At 40.2% G+C, this 15,356-nt stretch overlaps 1 protein-coding gene across 1 annotated transcript; it reads right to left on the bottom strand.

The window, feature by feature from the left end:
- Positions 1 to 3,537: 3,537 nt before the first annotated feature.
- On the bottom strand, positions 3,538 to 11,011 carry LOC308303166 (calcium channel flower homolog; the record flags this gene model as incomplete). The annotated part of the gene is made up of 5 exons (XM_080747490.1): positions 3,538 to 3,616; positions 5,307 to 5,414; positions 6,614 to 6,739; positions 7,947 to 8,019; positions 10,897 to 11,011. 5 exons carry the CDS (start codon positions 11,009 to 11,011, stop codon positions 3,538 to 3,540), a joined length of 501 nt encoding a protein of 166 aa, XP_080603616.1.
- Positions 11,012 to 15,356: the final 4,345 nt, after the last annotated feature.

Below are 15,356 nucleotides of genomic sequence, written 5' to 3'. Positions count from 1 at the left end.
ACAATAAATGCGAATAGATTATTAGGTCCATATAGTCCTCCAACTTAACACTTTCCCTTGCCGCTTAACGTCCATTCTATAGTGTTAGCCCACAAAACAAACCGGTCGTTTGTTACACACGGAGTGACACGGACCGTGTGTAAATTCCTCCCGTTTTCACCTCCCGGAGTCTAGCCATCCGTGGCTAACCCTTCCTCATCACGCGGTTTTGCGTGCCAAAATTGTCCGATCTACAAGCTCACAGCAGCTCGCATCCGCGTCTCCGCGCCGCGCTGTGAGCTTGCAGATCGGCCACCTTCCAGAGGACGCTGAAACTTGCAGGATGTGTGTGCACTGTGTGTGCAGCGATCAAGTCACAGCAGTCAGACGTGCAGTGCTCACGTCTCGGTTGGGTCTGAAAAAATCAGCCCGATCAACTCATGCGACCGTCGCTAATTCGAATGACACCCGCAAATGGAAACAGGCTAAATTCAATTGTCTTAATGCAAATTTATCATAATTCGCTTCCTATTTCCGAATAAGCTTATGGAAACATGGCAATAGACAGCAGTAGCAGTGTTAAAAACGAGCCCTTTTCTACCGGCCGTTAGAAAAGCACTGATGGCCGCGGTTGTTATTTTTCTGTTCTGAGTGAAAGAAAATACTATCGCAAAACAAAAAACAAGACATACTCGGATTACATCCCTCCGAAATAATGTAAAAGCAGTAACGTTTTGGGCACTATGGGATTTTTGTTTCATCTTGGGCACTCAATGTGTAAAAGGGAACCAGTCTGCAAGAAGAGAGATGTCACTACTGGACAAGGACCACGTGATGAGTTTGTTTGTAGTAGGCAAATCATATCGTCACTGTCGGGTAGAAACTTCGTATCTCCCAAGTTTCAAGTTTGTACGTTTTTTCACCAAGTAAAGCCCTGCTTCATCATACAAGGCTGTTGCACAAAGGTAGTGAAAACAGCCGATCTACAAGCACACAACGCCTCGCACCGTGAGGCGTTGTGTGCTTATAGATTGGCTGTTTTCACTAGTTTAAATCGTTTTCACGGTTTACGGTTTTGGACATACAAGGTTTCCACCCGACAACAACGATATGCACACCCGATGTGAGAATGGTGGCGATGGTGAGGATGTAATAATACACTTTGTTTTAAAAGGCCATAAAGTGCTACGCAGATACAGATACAGTATACTGTATTACGTTAATTCAAAACGGGATTATAGAAGACATGCAAAGTGTTGGAAATCTGAAAACAATATCTAGTTTTGCTCTTCAGGCCAGGTACCGGTGGTGGTAAATGCGTTTTTGTTTGGTCTGTAGTGTGGAAATGCCTGCCTCGGCCATTCTCTGGCTTAATAGAATGAATTTATAATAACTATAAATTATTTTTGCTAATGTTCTTCTAGGAATGTTATTTACTAAAAATGTGCAGGATACCCAGGCGAATTAATATCTGTTTTAAATGTGTATGCTGTAGGCCAAATATGATACTTGTACACATGGACCAGCGATCCTGAGATTCATTGGCCCATGACAATTTATTTTTGCGCTATGTTTCAGGTATATTTTATATGTTGTGTTATTGAAGAGTTGTATGTTGATCCAACCCTCTTGGTTTGGAGGAGGTGCAGACTCTCCTGGAAACTATCATGAATAAAAAGTGAAGAGAGAACAACAAATAGAGGACATTGTTGAAAAAGGGTATAACACTTTATTATTTTCCAAGGTATGGAAACAATTTTGCACAAGGAGTTAACATGAAAGCAGTGCTAGTAGAAACAGTAGTTCTTGATCGTCCAGATTATAACATCAAAGACAGAAACAAATCAAATTCACACAGGATTCACATCATTAAACAGATTATATACATTGGCCGGGTTTCCCAAAACGTTTTTTAGCCCATCATAGCTCACGCATGGTCGTTCGTAGAGACCAAGCCCCGACCGTCATGTTCCCATGGGTTTGGGCAGGGCGACCTAATTAGCCCCCTACAACTACACCAACTTTCAGATTTCACAAGTGCTTAATAAAGTCTCACACCTGTCTAAATACGATATGGCTTTCTATAATTACCTCTACTCTTACTGTTCTTTAATAAGAAGCATTTTTATCCGATCATTGTCTGTGTATCTCAATGGGGTTGGTGCGCATGGGGAATGTCAGGAAATACATGGGAAAACAAAAAGGGATTGGATAAAAATGCTTCTTATTAAAGAACACGGAGGATTCGGGTAATTATAGAATGCCGTACCGTATTTAGACAGGAGTGAGACCTTATTAAGCGCTTTATGAAATCTGAATGATGGTGTAGTTGTAGGGGGCTAAATAAGTCGCTCTGCCCGAACCCATGTAAACACAGGAACATGACTGTCAGGGCTAAGTCTCTACGACCATGTGTTAGCTACGATGGGCTAAAAACCGCTTTGGGAAACCGGGCCATTATCTCTTACAGCAAAGGATAGATTGAACATTCGAACAAAGACACATTTCCACTGCTTCAGATGATCTGTGGTGTTGCTCAGCTATAACAGATGGTCATTCTATGTTTCCTTTAGGTGAATATTGGATATACTGTATTCCCCAATGGTACAACGTTCTGAAAGCTAACAAATGATATACAAGTATTTATATTGGGAACTTGAAATGAAATATGCATATTTCTTGAGGGTAGAACATGTTTAATACATCATTTAATTCTGTTCAGATTAGCTCATAGGTGGGATGAATCTGCCTCATGTTCGAAAATCTTATCACAGCAATTTATATACTGGTAGACATAATAAAGAGGAACTTATGATGATTACCATCTTCCAGGATATATTATTCCATTCAAACATTAAAATATCTGTCAAATTGAATTATTTTATTAGCGTATGCATAATGGACCAATTATTTGGGCACAAAAATATGATTCACTTTATTTTGATTGATTTGTTTCCATTTCACGCCTTACACATGGCCATATCATATGATACAGTTGCTCTTTACATCTAATATCTAGATAATGCTTTGCCAAGTCAACAAAGCAGTGGTTTCAATAAGTAGGTCAAAGTCTAAAAACATATTTATCCAATTCTGTATGAGTAAGACGTAGGGAAGGAATAGCAGACAAACGTTTTTGACTCGCGGCACCCCTGTAAATAACTTTTGAATCCACGGCGTCGCTGAATTACACTGTTAATTTTTAGAATCTTACATCCTATTATGTGACTTAAATATGCACATATTTCCTCCTGAGATGTGGTATGGATATGTCACGGAGACATTATCTGTTTCCCTCAGAAACTGACTGAAAATAACTTTATACTTGACGTGTAACTACTTGAACCCCTGCATCCTTATTCTGGGGGAAGGTTCACCAAAAATAGCCCATCTACAAGCTCACGACGCGCCACGTTGTGACGTGTCGTGAGCTTGTAGATCTGCTATTTTTGGTGATGAGAGTTTTCTGTAGATGGAAAAAGAACTCATCGAGTACAGTGCAAATCAGGTCTGTTTTTACTAAGCATAGTGAAATGATATTGATGAATTCCAAATGATCTAAGGAGCCGCCTCTGCTGTCCCCGCCATCTTCTGTTCTTCCTCCTGTTTCTGGAGTCCGGCATAGGCCTGATCTCCCCTGTGAGGGAAGGATGGAGGAACAAAAGAATATGAAGACAAGAAGCTAGTGCAAACTGCAAAGAAGGCACATAAGCCCCTTTTCCACAGGCCCAACACCACAGCACTCCACAAAGTGGTGTGAAAGTGGTACTAAACGTGGTACTAAAAAGTATCCAATCTAGAGTAGGTCTGTGCTTGGCCAAACAGGGCCAAACACTTCATAATGACTGATCACTCACTGATTTTTGCATTTAGACCACCAGGATATAGTTGTAATACATGATAATAGATTGTATTGTGTTATAACCACTATTATAATCTACTATTGTGTATTATAATTATCATAGTAATACATTAATACTTTATAGTGTATTATAATTACAGTTATAATCCATGATAGTGTATTATAATTTAGGATAGTTGTAATACAAATTTATATTGTATTATAATCACCGTTAAAAGGGTCAATTTGTTTCTTACCGATAGGGGTACTTTTGTGTAATGGAAAATGTAGATATTTTTATGTGGTGCGGTGCGGTGTGGTGTGGTGTGGTGTGGTGTGGTGTGGTGTGGTGTGGTGTGTTGTGGTGCTAAAGCTGCAGTCGAAAAGGGGCTAGTATGACCAGAGGGGTTTACACAAACCATGAAATGGATGAATAACACGGTTCGTTTTGGGAGCTACAACCTTAAAGCATAACAAATACTCTAATTCAGTGGTTTTCCAGGGACTTTGTGGGTTTCTTTATGGGGTCTAAATTGACCCATACAATTCTGTAAGGTCTGTTAACAGTATACAAATGGACCCTAACCGGCCTAACGCGTATACTGTCGGAGGTAAAGAAGTAGTTCACCCCCAAAATTACCTTTTTTTCCCTATTGATTACTCACGCCATGGAGAGTTCAATAATATTTTTTGTTTTGTCGCATTCCTAAGACAAAGATTTGATTACAATAAATGTAACCCCATTGATTCCAGATGGGAACCCAAATCCTTTTGGGTCTCCATCTGGAATCAATGGGGGTAAATTTACTATAATACATTTTTTGTCTTGTGACAAATACAAAAACATATATATATATATATATTGAATTCAAGTCTCCATGACGTAAGTAATCAATAGGGGAGAAAAAAGTTATTTTGGGGTGAACTACTTTAAGGGGAGACCTTGAAATGTAAAAGTTTGAGAAACACTGCTCTAATTCACCCTTTGTCATCTTTCTGCCTTGTCCCGCCCTGGTTCCACCTTTTTTATGTTGAATTTGCTAAAACATAATTCCCCAGAGTTACTACAGGGGGTCATCCAAATCTTTGAGGGATAGAAACACTTTTTTTTCCCCATCCTTTTTTATATTAACCACTTGAACCCTAGCGTCCATATTCTGAGAACTTAAGCCAAAAATAGCAGATCTACAAGCTTGTAGATCGGCTAATTTTGGCAAAGAGCTTTGCCGTAGAGGGGAAAAAGAGCAGACTAAGTACAGTGTGAAAGTTCAAGTTTATTAAGTATTAACGGTTCAAGTGGTTAAATATCTGAAAACACAAATTGATATGAATTCAAAATACACTGATGATTGTGCTGTCAAACAATGAAACTATATGGAATCTATGAACAGGTTGTGGGGGTCCCTGCTTCATCTCTCTCTCAACTAATGGGTCCTTGGCCTGAAAACGTTGAAGACCCCTGCCTAGAACGTAACGGGGGTCTTACCTTTTGCCCAGGGAGCCGAGGCCGTACAGAACACCTGTAGCAAATGCAACAGCATTTCCAAACAAGGTGGTGATGGAGAAACTGATGAGTATGGGTACCAGAGCCATTCTGTAGATTAGAAACCAATGGTGAAACATCAACAACTGATTACGTCAATTTATTACCCGGCTTGGTTGAATGCTTGATTCTGATTGGTAGAGCGCTGAAATCAGCGGTGAATTATGAGCGTATAATGACCGCTCCGCTCTATAATTCACCGCTGCCTAATCAAAGGCTCAGAGCAGCTGTTGTATTCAGGCTGCACTGCGTGGATTTCGTGCCGTATCCAACATGTCAGCCATGTAAACAAACACACAGCGACATTTACAACCAAACGTTGCTCTGAAGAATGTCTTTAAAAACATTTGAGGCGAGAAATAGACGACGCAGTAACAGAAATGGATTCTATTTGATCAGCACTTCCTTGTTTTCCAAGGCGACCGTGTTGCGCTCGGGGGGACGCACTTTCAGCCGTCTGTAAACAAGGAAACACTTTGTTTTGATTTTAGTTTTGAGTCAAATTATTAATTTTATGTTTTAGCCGGGTAATAAGTGCTATAAGGTCTTGCTGCTTGGTCATTATGGCTTATATGGACACTTAGGGCTGATAATTCCCCCCGTCGTGTCCATATAAGCCATAATGACCGCGCAGCAAGACCTTATCGCATACATATGTGAGACATTTTAAAGGACAACTTTTTTTTACAACAAGGGTTCACATTTTAGATTGAGAAAAGAAAAGATGAGTGTTAAAATGTTTTCATGTACTGTTTTCTATCGTTTTAGCGATTTAGGTTTCAGTGGCTGGGGGCATGTGTACTTCTTGTGTCTTTAGACACAATAAGCCGGCGATTTCTTTATTAGGTACTGTGTACAGTAACACTACTAGCCCCCATAAGTCACATCTGCCCATGCATGAAAGATCGCGGTGCATCTTGGAAAGACATATTTAGCCACTTGTACGCATGCCCCCACCCACTGAAATCAAAATAGTTAAAATCGCTAAATGAAAACATTTTAACACTCATCTCTGATTACAATCTAAAATATGAATCCTTGTTGTAAAAAAACAAAGTTGTACTTTAAGTACATTGCAGAAATTAGGTATCGCAACTCAGTTTTGAGAAGTCCACATGATCAGCCGATTTGCTTTTTCTTTGTACAGTAAGTATACTATACATTTGACTTCACACTCCATAATAGTGTTTTATAATGCCACTGTGATCTATACTAAAGGCAAATACAAAAGGCCTCGCTATGTTTCTCACCCGCAGTAGAAGACTCCTTTCTGCCAGGACTTGAGTTTATTGGCCCGGTTTGCTACGACGTTAGAAAACTCTACCATCTGACAGCAAAATGGTACTTCACAAAGGAACAGCACGAAGGCATTCAACCTTGAGAGGCAGGAGGTGAGGGGGAAAACAGCAGTGACTTGTCTTGTACATACCATTTGATAACAAATAACAGACAGGCTTTGAAAGGTCTAATCAAAACAAGTATTGGTTCTAGGGCTGTCACAATTATTACATAATCGTCTAATCGCAATCATTTCACATAACCGCGATTCTTTTTCATAATCGTTTCCATGTTGAAAAACGTTCATATATTTTCAAAAAATTACAAAAATGGCAGATCTACAAGCTCACGATGCGACGCGTTGTGAGCTTGTAGATCGGCTATTTCCACCATCAATGTTCTTTTTTAAGTGTAAAGTTGTCAAATATTTCAGTAATTTCTTTTTATGTTTAGTTTGTGTCACATCTGCCATGAGCAAATTCAAAGCCTAAAAGCCAAACAGAAATTGGACAATTGGATAACAAATAACAGACAGGCTTTGAAAGTGCTAATCAAAACAAGTATTGGTAGGGCGTTCACGACTATGACATTTTACACGACGATTAATTGTCACTCAAATAATTGCGATTAATGATTTAATTGTTTTTTTTGTCGTTGACAATTACATTTCTGTTTGGCTTTTAGGCTTTGAAGTTGCACAGGGCAGATATGACACATAACCTAAATATACAAAGAAATGAAGACATAATTATTTGACAACTTTACACTTTAAAAAGAACATTGATAGTGGAACTAGCCGATCTACAAACTCACAACGTGTCACATTGCGACGTGTTGTGAGCTTGTAGATCGTCTGTTTCCACTATTTTTTTAATATTTTAACATATATCCACGAGTTTCCAACGCCCCATAGTGCATTGCGCAGACACTGTACCGAGCTTCCGGCGCCGCAGCCGAGTGTGATTTACAAGCTCACAACGGTTGCATCTGCGACGCAACGTGAGCTTGTATGTCTGCTGTTAAACCGGAAGTGTGTGGTGCAAACAGGTCCAAATAATCTCCAGTAAACTCCCGCGGAAACGGGTGGATAAACATTTTTCAACATGTAAAGTAAACGATTATGACGATTATTACAAAATAATTGCGATTATGTCAAATAATTGCTATTAGACGATTATGTAATAATCGTGACAGCCCTAAGTATTGGTCCATATACAGTTGCTGCTTACTAGCTAGCGTCAGAATAAACATGAATCCAGGTTTATATGTACAAAGTGGTTCTATGACTCTGTTAAGGAGACTTACATCATCCAGATTCCAGCAATAATGCTTAATGGATGCACAGTAACACAGTTCCATATCCCTAGGGTGGCACAGGCTATGAGGAAGAAAAGAAACAGTGTTAGTAATGAGAGGAATAATTACTACAGCACAGGGAAATTACACAATGACCTGCCTGTGGGGAAGGTTGCACGTGTGAAGTGACTTGTGATGGAACGAGAAGGATGTTGTGAGCCGTGGTGGGAAAAGGTACTTACGTTTTACTTAAAGGGGCACTCCACCACTTTTCAACCTATGTTCATATAATTGGTCCTCACTCAAAAATAGCTTTTCAGGAGGGCTGTGGGCTGGTCAGAAACCCATAGTCTTGTGACATCATCGATTACCAATCCAGCTTATAGAAACTGCAGGCTTTCTATTCCTGAAAAGTTGCAATTTTAAAGTGGAAGCCATTGTTCTCGCGATATTAAAAATCTAAATATTTTTTTCAAAAATATTGATTACATTTTTTTTCTGGAAAATGATGATGTCACAAGACGATGGATTCTGAACTTCCCACAGCTTTCCTAGGAGACTTGGACTGAGTAGAAAAAAATTGTGATATTTTATCATGAACATTAGTGAGGACCTATTATATGAAGACAGGTTTGAAAAGTGGTGAAATACTCCTTTATGTAAAAGTATCAATACTGCAATGTAGACGTAGAATTCAAAAGAGTAAAAGTACAAAAGTATTGGTATCAAAATATACTTAAAGTACAAAAGTAGAACGTACTCATTATGCAGAACGACGTTTTCAAAAAATCTTTTGGAAATGGCAGATCTACAAGCTCACAATGCGTCGCATCATGGCGCATTGTGAGCTTGTAGATTGGCTATTTTCAAAAGGCTGAAATGGGCTGAAGTGGTTAATGTATGCTGTTTTAACAATAATCAAAATCTACAAAGTAAATAGTAACTACAGTTTTCAAATAATTGTAGTGGAGTAAAAGTACAACATTTGCCTCTGAGATGTAGTGGGGTAGAAGTAAAAGTAATGGAAATACTGGGTACAAATACCTCAAAAGTGTACTGAAGTACAGTACTTGAGTAAATGTACTCAGTTACTTTACACCACTGGTTGTGACAGACAAGGCGGCGGGCTTGTTTTTTGTGCTTTTTGGGAATGTTCCCCTCAAAACGAATTAGGACAGCCCTGCTGTGGTCAAACAGGCATCAGCTGGAACCCCAAACAGAAAGGAGCAGGGACGTGCAGAGAACGTTAGAGAGGCAGGAGCCGGAATTTCCAAATGGGCCTTTTGGTGGAAGCACCGAAAATAGCCGACCTCCAAGTTCACAAAGACGCGTTGTGAGCTTGGAGGTAGGCTATTTTCGGTGTGTGAAACCACACTGAACTAAGCATAACCAAGTCAATACTGGAGATGTGGCGTAACGGCATGGGTTTCTACACAGAGGGGGCAATTCTTTCAACATAAGATGCTGCATTCAACTTCAGGAGAGTTTGGACAAGGCAATTCTATTGAATGCTGCCTTCAGGTATGGCAGGGAAAGAGGGCATTTGCATTTCTTTCACCATAGTAAAAAAATTGCATTCATGGTCTGGAAAGGGCAGTTTTTACAGACAGACAAAAGGGCAGGGGCTCAAGCCCCCGTTGATGTCTATGTGTGCTCGTGGAAAGGAGTACGGTATCGTGCCAGTTGCCTATTTGGACCGCCGTCCTAAACACGCGAGCGTCCTGAATAATACAGAGCCCATTGAATATGCAACGTTCCAATGGCTGAATGTGATACAGGGCCCGCTTGCTCTGGTGACAGTAGGCTGCCTAATGTGACAGAGAGAGAGAAAAGGACGGGTGGGGGAGGGGAGGGGAGGAGGCCAGCAGAGCAAAATATGCAAAATATCACTCCTGACTATCTGTAATGTCTGAGTCAGTAAGTCTGTTCCCTGGAACAGACCGGTTTACGTCAAATGTAAGACTAAACTGTGTGAGCTTACTAACTACTACCAACTACTACTAACTAGATGGAAAGAGATAATGGAAAACTCCACTGCTGGTCTGGCCCAGCAGCAGTGCTGTTAAATGACATGCTTTACGTCAGAACGTAGGTGTTGTGTATAAACACACTTCAATAAAAAGACGTAGATATCTCACTTCCCACTGCTTTCACTTCTCCTTTCATTGTAGTTCAAAGGTAGCCTGGTTAATAAACCAGACCGCACCGGTGTAACGAAGTGTGTGATGGAGTCTGGTTTATTAACCAGGCAAGTTCAAAGGCCCACTAGTAGGTGACTTTTATGGAAAGAACAGTGTAGGTCAGGCACATAGACATGAAAGGGGGCTTGAGCCCCTGCCCTTTTAACAGTCTGTAAAAAGTGCCCTCTCCAGACCATGAATACAGTTTTCACAATGGTGAAAGAAATGCAGATGTCCGCTTTTTGTGCCATACAGAAGGGAATTGCCATGTCCAAACTCTCCTGAACTTGAATACAGCATCTTGTGTTGAAAGAATTGCCCTCTCTGTGTAGAAATCCATGCTGTACGCCACATCTCCAGTATTGACTTTTCTATGCTTAGTTTAGTGTGGTATCAAGTATGAAAATAGCCGACCTCTGAGCTCGGAGGTCGGCTATTTTCAACATTTTCACCAAAAGGCCCTTTTAGAAATTTCAGCCCCTGCCTCTCTAACATTCTCTGCACGTCCCTGGTGTAGGCATACAGCAGAATCATGGCCAACTTTGAATGCAACCTGTAAGGAAGGTAGTGTCAGTCACATCTGCCACATTAACTCAACAAACAGCTAAATAGCGTGCTAAATGTAACTTTGAAGTGGCATTTCCCACTCGGGTTTACAGTATCCACACAGCCATAATCACCCAGGCGAGGCCAGAAGGTGTGGTAAGCAGACGGTCTGCCATTGTGTTCCCCCCCCCCCCCCCCCCCATACAAAACAAACAACTTTATCAAAGACTTACATATTCCTCCAATCACCCCGGCGATTTTGCAGAGACATCGGTACCACCATGATATGTCTTCTCCTTCCTCCGGGGAGGTTTTGGTCGGCGCTGCGGTAGCCTCCTCGGCGCTCATTGTGTCTGGCTACCTGGTCGACCTCATGCATCATTTAGATGTGACACAGCCCAGTGCCTACCTAGCCACAAACACTTGCTCGCAATGAACCAGTGAGCCTTAGCTTAGTAGTGTTGATTTTGACAGCAAATTCTGTTGTAGCTTTAGCCATAGATCTTTTTAATATATATAAAATTCCATTTAGATTTAGTCATATTTTAGTCATCTGAAAAGTTTTAGTTTTAGTCTAGTTTTAGTCGACCAAATGCAAGGTTTTAGTCGACTAAATCTACACCTGATTTTGTCGACTGAAATGTATTTTGGCGGGCCAGATGATGGTGTTGTAATGGCATATTTTACACTTGGTTGCATGCTGAAAATAGCCGAGTTACAAGCTCAAAGCTGAGCTTGTAGGACATCCGAGCGCAACCAAACATAAAATGACTTTCAGTTGTACTGGATCTCTTCTCCACTAGTCCCTCCCTATAGCATTTTAGTCTAGTGTTTATTTGTTGAGGAAATTGCCAATATATTTAGTCTTAGTTTTTGTCCTCAAGGCTTAGGTTATTTAGCAGTATCACTATGTGCAAAAACTAAAATAATGGTGCAGTAGTTAAGTAAGCTGGGGCTGGCAATATTTCAACATTGTATCGATATTGTCATATGAGACATGAGATATCGTCTGGGATTGATTTCGGGATATTAGAGGCTGCTTTACAACATGTAATTTCCTGAATTTACATGACTGTTCTAGCCGTTCGACCCACTTTGTTATTATATGAGAATTACTGATGATTATTGATCAAAAGTGTCATTGTAGCGTGATTATGGATCCCACTGGGAAAGATGGATAACCACGCCCTGGACTCATTTTTGAAGCTTGTGATTGGCTGAACCGGACGTAGGGAGCGTTCCGTTGTAGTCACTTGGACCGCGCGAGGTGCACCAAAACCTTATCATGGCGTTTATCGTGCGCTTATATATAAAAAATATAACGATTGCATTCACCACGGCTTCGTAACTTGCGCGGCCCTGGCCCAAGGTCCGCTGGCCTTCGCGCCGCTTGCAATGTCGTGGACAATAACTGTGAAAACGAGCACTCTATGCCGTTTCCATCCATCTTTCCCAGTGGGATCCATAATCAGGCGTCATTGTATGCAAATATTTTGTGAAAGCCAATAGTCATTGCCAGAATATCAATGTCGATGTACTTGGTCATAAATATTTTAATATTTGATTGGGTCTATATCACCCGACCCTAATGTAAGCTAATACCCAAATGAGTTGATTCATGGTTGTTGTTCTGTTTTTTGTTTTTGACACAGACCCAGATCTGGCCGTGACCATTATAGTGCAGCGCTGATAGGCCCCTGAGGGACCCCCCCCCCCCCCCCCCTTCCGAGAAAATGTGTAGAGTAGAGGATGAGACCACAGATAACTGGAGGTAGCATTTCACATAGACATCAAAGGGGGCTTGAGCCCCTGCCCTTTTATCCGTCTGTAAAAAGTGTCCTCTCCAGAGTCCAGACCATGAATGCAGTTTTTACTGCATGAAAGAAATGCAAATGTCCTCTTTCCATGCCATACCTGAAGGCAGCATTCAAGAGACTTGCCTCGTCCAAACTCTCCTGAACTTGAATGCAGCATCTTACGTTGAAAGAATTGCCCTCTCTGTGTAGAAATCCATGCTGTTACGCCACATCTCCAGTATTGACTTGATTATGCTTATAGTTCTTATACAGTGTGGTATCACGCAACAAAAATAGCCGACATCCAAGCTCACACCGCGTCGCAGCGCGATGCTTTGCGAGCTTGGAGGTCTGCTATTTTCGATATTTCCAACAAAAGGCCCTTTTAGAAAGCCCCTGCCTCTCTAACATTCTCTGCATGTCCCTGCTGGAGGTAGCATTTCACATAGGAGCCCAAACATACTGTAGCTGGAGTGAATGTTGATTTACAAGAGAACAGAGCTTCAGTGTTTGTCGACTGGGTTTTTTTCACCGACGAAAATGAAATAAAAACTAAGCTGTGATGACTAAAACTAAGACTAAATAGCCTATATTGACAATACTGTCAACAAAATAAAAACTAGACTAAAACGTTAGGGAGGGACTAGTGGAGAAGAGAGTCATTTTATGTTTGGTTGCTCTCAGCTCTTGGTTGCATGCTGAAAATAGCAGATCTAGACATTTCAGCACACATTTCAGCACACAACCAAGTGTAAAATCAGTCATTACGATGCCATCAAGGCCCGCCAAATTACATTTCAGTTGACCAACTCAACTGTAGATTTAGTCACCTAAAATCGTATGAAATGTAGTCGACTAAAATTAGACTAAAACTAATACTTTTAGGTGACTATGACTAAATGATATTTTATTCAAAAGACCTAAAAAAGACCTAAAACAAAATTTGCTGTCAAAAACAACACTGCGATAAAAGCACTCTTTGGAAAGCTACAAATACATACCTGAGGAACCTAGCAGTATTCCCATTCTCATTCTGATGAAGGTTTCATTTTTGTCTTCTCAATGCACTGCACTATTAAGTGAGAGGTGATATTCCAAGATTCAGTTACTAAGCAAATTGTCATAGTTTTAGGTATCAGGAGGTGATGGGCAGACTTTATTAGTTTGAAAAGCAGAGTGAAAATGTTCTGAACCAAATCACAAAGACTCGAGATTAAAAGCAATGCAATAGATGTTTTATTACTTATGATGATTACACGATTTTAGAATGAGAATCCTTTTTTCTTGTCGTATCACAGTTTTACAGTTTTCTTTTTTTTCCCCTCCGTCATAAGATAGAGTAGAGTGAGAGCTTAGGGGAAGAGATAGAGAACCAATAAAGGTGATATTTATAATGTTAGCATATCGTCACTGTCTGGACAAAACCTCCATTTTCGAGTTTTTTTTAAATTAAAATAATGAAATAATATTAAACCAATGGAAATGAGTAAAAAGTGCTTTGGACAAAACCTCCTAACTCCACACATTCTGCCAAACCAGCTAACTCCACCCGTTTGGCCAACTTTTTACAAATCAGGGCTATTGAACACCCTTTACGTCTCTGTGTTGGTTAAAAATAATATTGAACCAATGGAAAGTAGTAAAAAGTGCTTTGGACAAAACCTCCTAACTCCACTTGAGCTAATTTTCCCGAAAATGAACATTTTGGATTTACGAGGTTTCGGCCCGACAGCAGAGATATACAGTATGCAGGTGTTTCCATGTTATTTTGAAACAGCATAATATTCAGGTGAAAGAAGCAGGTACAATGTTTTTTAAGGTGCTGTTCCAAAGACCAGTTTTCTTTTTTTTTACAATTAATTTGTTCTGCTTGGCATATAAAAATACCTTATGTAATATAAAACTGACGTGCTTGGTGATACCATCCACTGCTGATAACTTATCGCAGAGGAAATGATCCTACATCACAGTTTTTAATCTGTAATCTCCCCATCGATGTTCATCTTTTCAGCAAGTTTTTATTTAGTCTCTTTTGAATAACACACCACATAGTCTTAGTCCTGTCTTATTCTTCTGAAATTGTTTTAGTCTAGTCTAGTCTTTTCGACAAAATATCAAAATCTTTTAGTCTTTTAGTTTAGTCTTAGTCAACAAAATGAACACTGCTCCCCATCTAGTTTGGTGCACATGATGCATAGTCATACCTTATTCTCTAAAGGAAGTGCAAAACTCAAATACAGTTCCTGGCTGGGCAATTCAAAACTTTATATGACCCAATTTGCTATATATAGTGCGTCTGGAAGTCCAGAGGATGATGGTGGGAAATTTCTACTTCAATTGGAAGATTTGCATCTACTGCATTGGTTCTCAAAGTGGGGTCCGGGGACCCCTAGGAGTCCTTGAGGGCGTTCCAGGGGGTCCCCGGCTAAATAACAGTTAGGAACCAAATGGAACCTTATGGATCTGTAACTCAGAGTGTACAAATGGAACTAAATGGACCCATTTCGGTACACTCTCAGAGTTACATTGATTTTACATAATAAATTAGGGTCTCAGAGATAGAAATGCCATTAAAGGAGTAGTTCACCCCCAAAATGACCTTTTTTCAGTTCAATGATATTTTTTGTTTTTTGTCACATTCCTAAGACAAAAATGTGATAACAATAAATTTACCCCCATTCGTTCCGGATGGGGACCCGTTTCGAAACGGGTCCCCATCCGGAATCAATGGGGGTAAATTTACTCGAATCAAATTTTTGTCTTAGGAATGTGACAAAAAACGAAAAAATATTATTGAACTCTACTCTCCATGGCATGAGTAATCAATAGAGGAAAAAAAAGTCATTTTGGGGGTGGACTACTCCTTTAAATTGAGGTCCTTGAAATTATAATGGTTC

This window comes from Nannobrachium achirus (genome assembly GCF_963921795.1).
Source record: "Nannobrachium achirus genome assembly, chromosome: 18".
NCBI classification, from domain to species: Eukaryota; Metazoa; Chordata; class Actinopteri; order Myctophiformes; family Myctophidae; genus Nannobrachium; species Nannobrachium achirus.
Note: the sequence above shows the minus strand (reverse complement) of the source record. Positions and strands in the feature narration are given on the sequence as shown.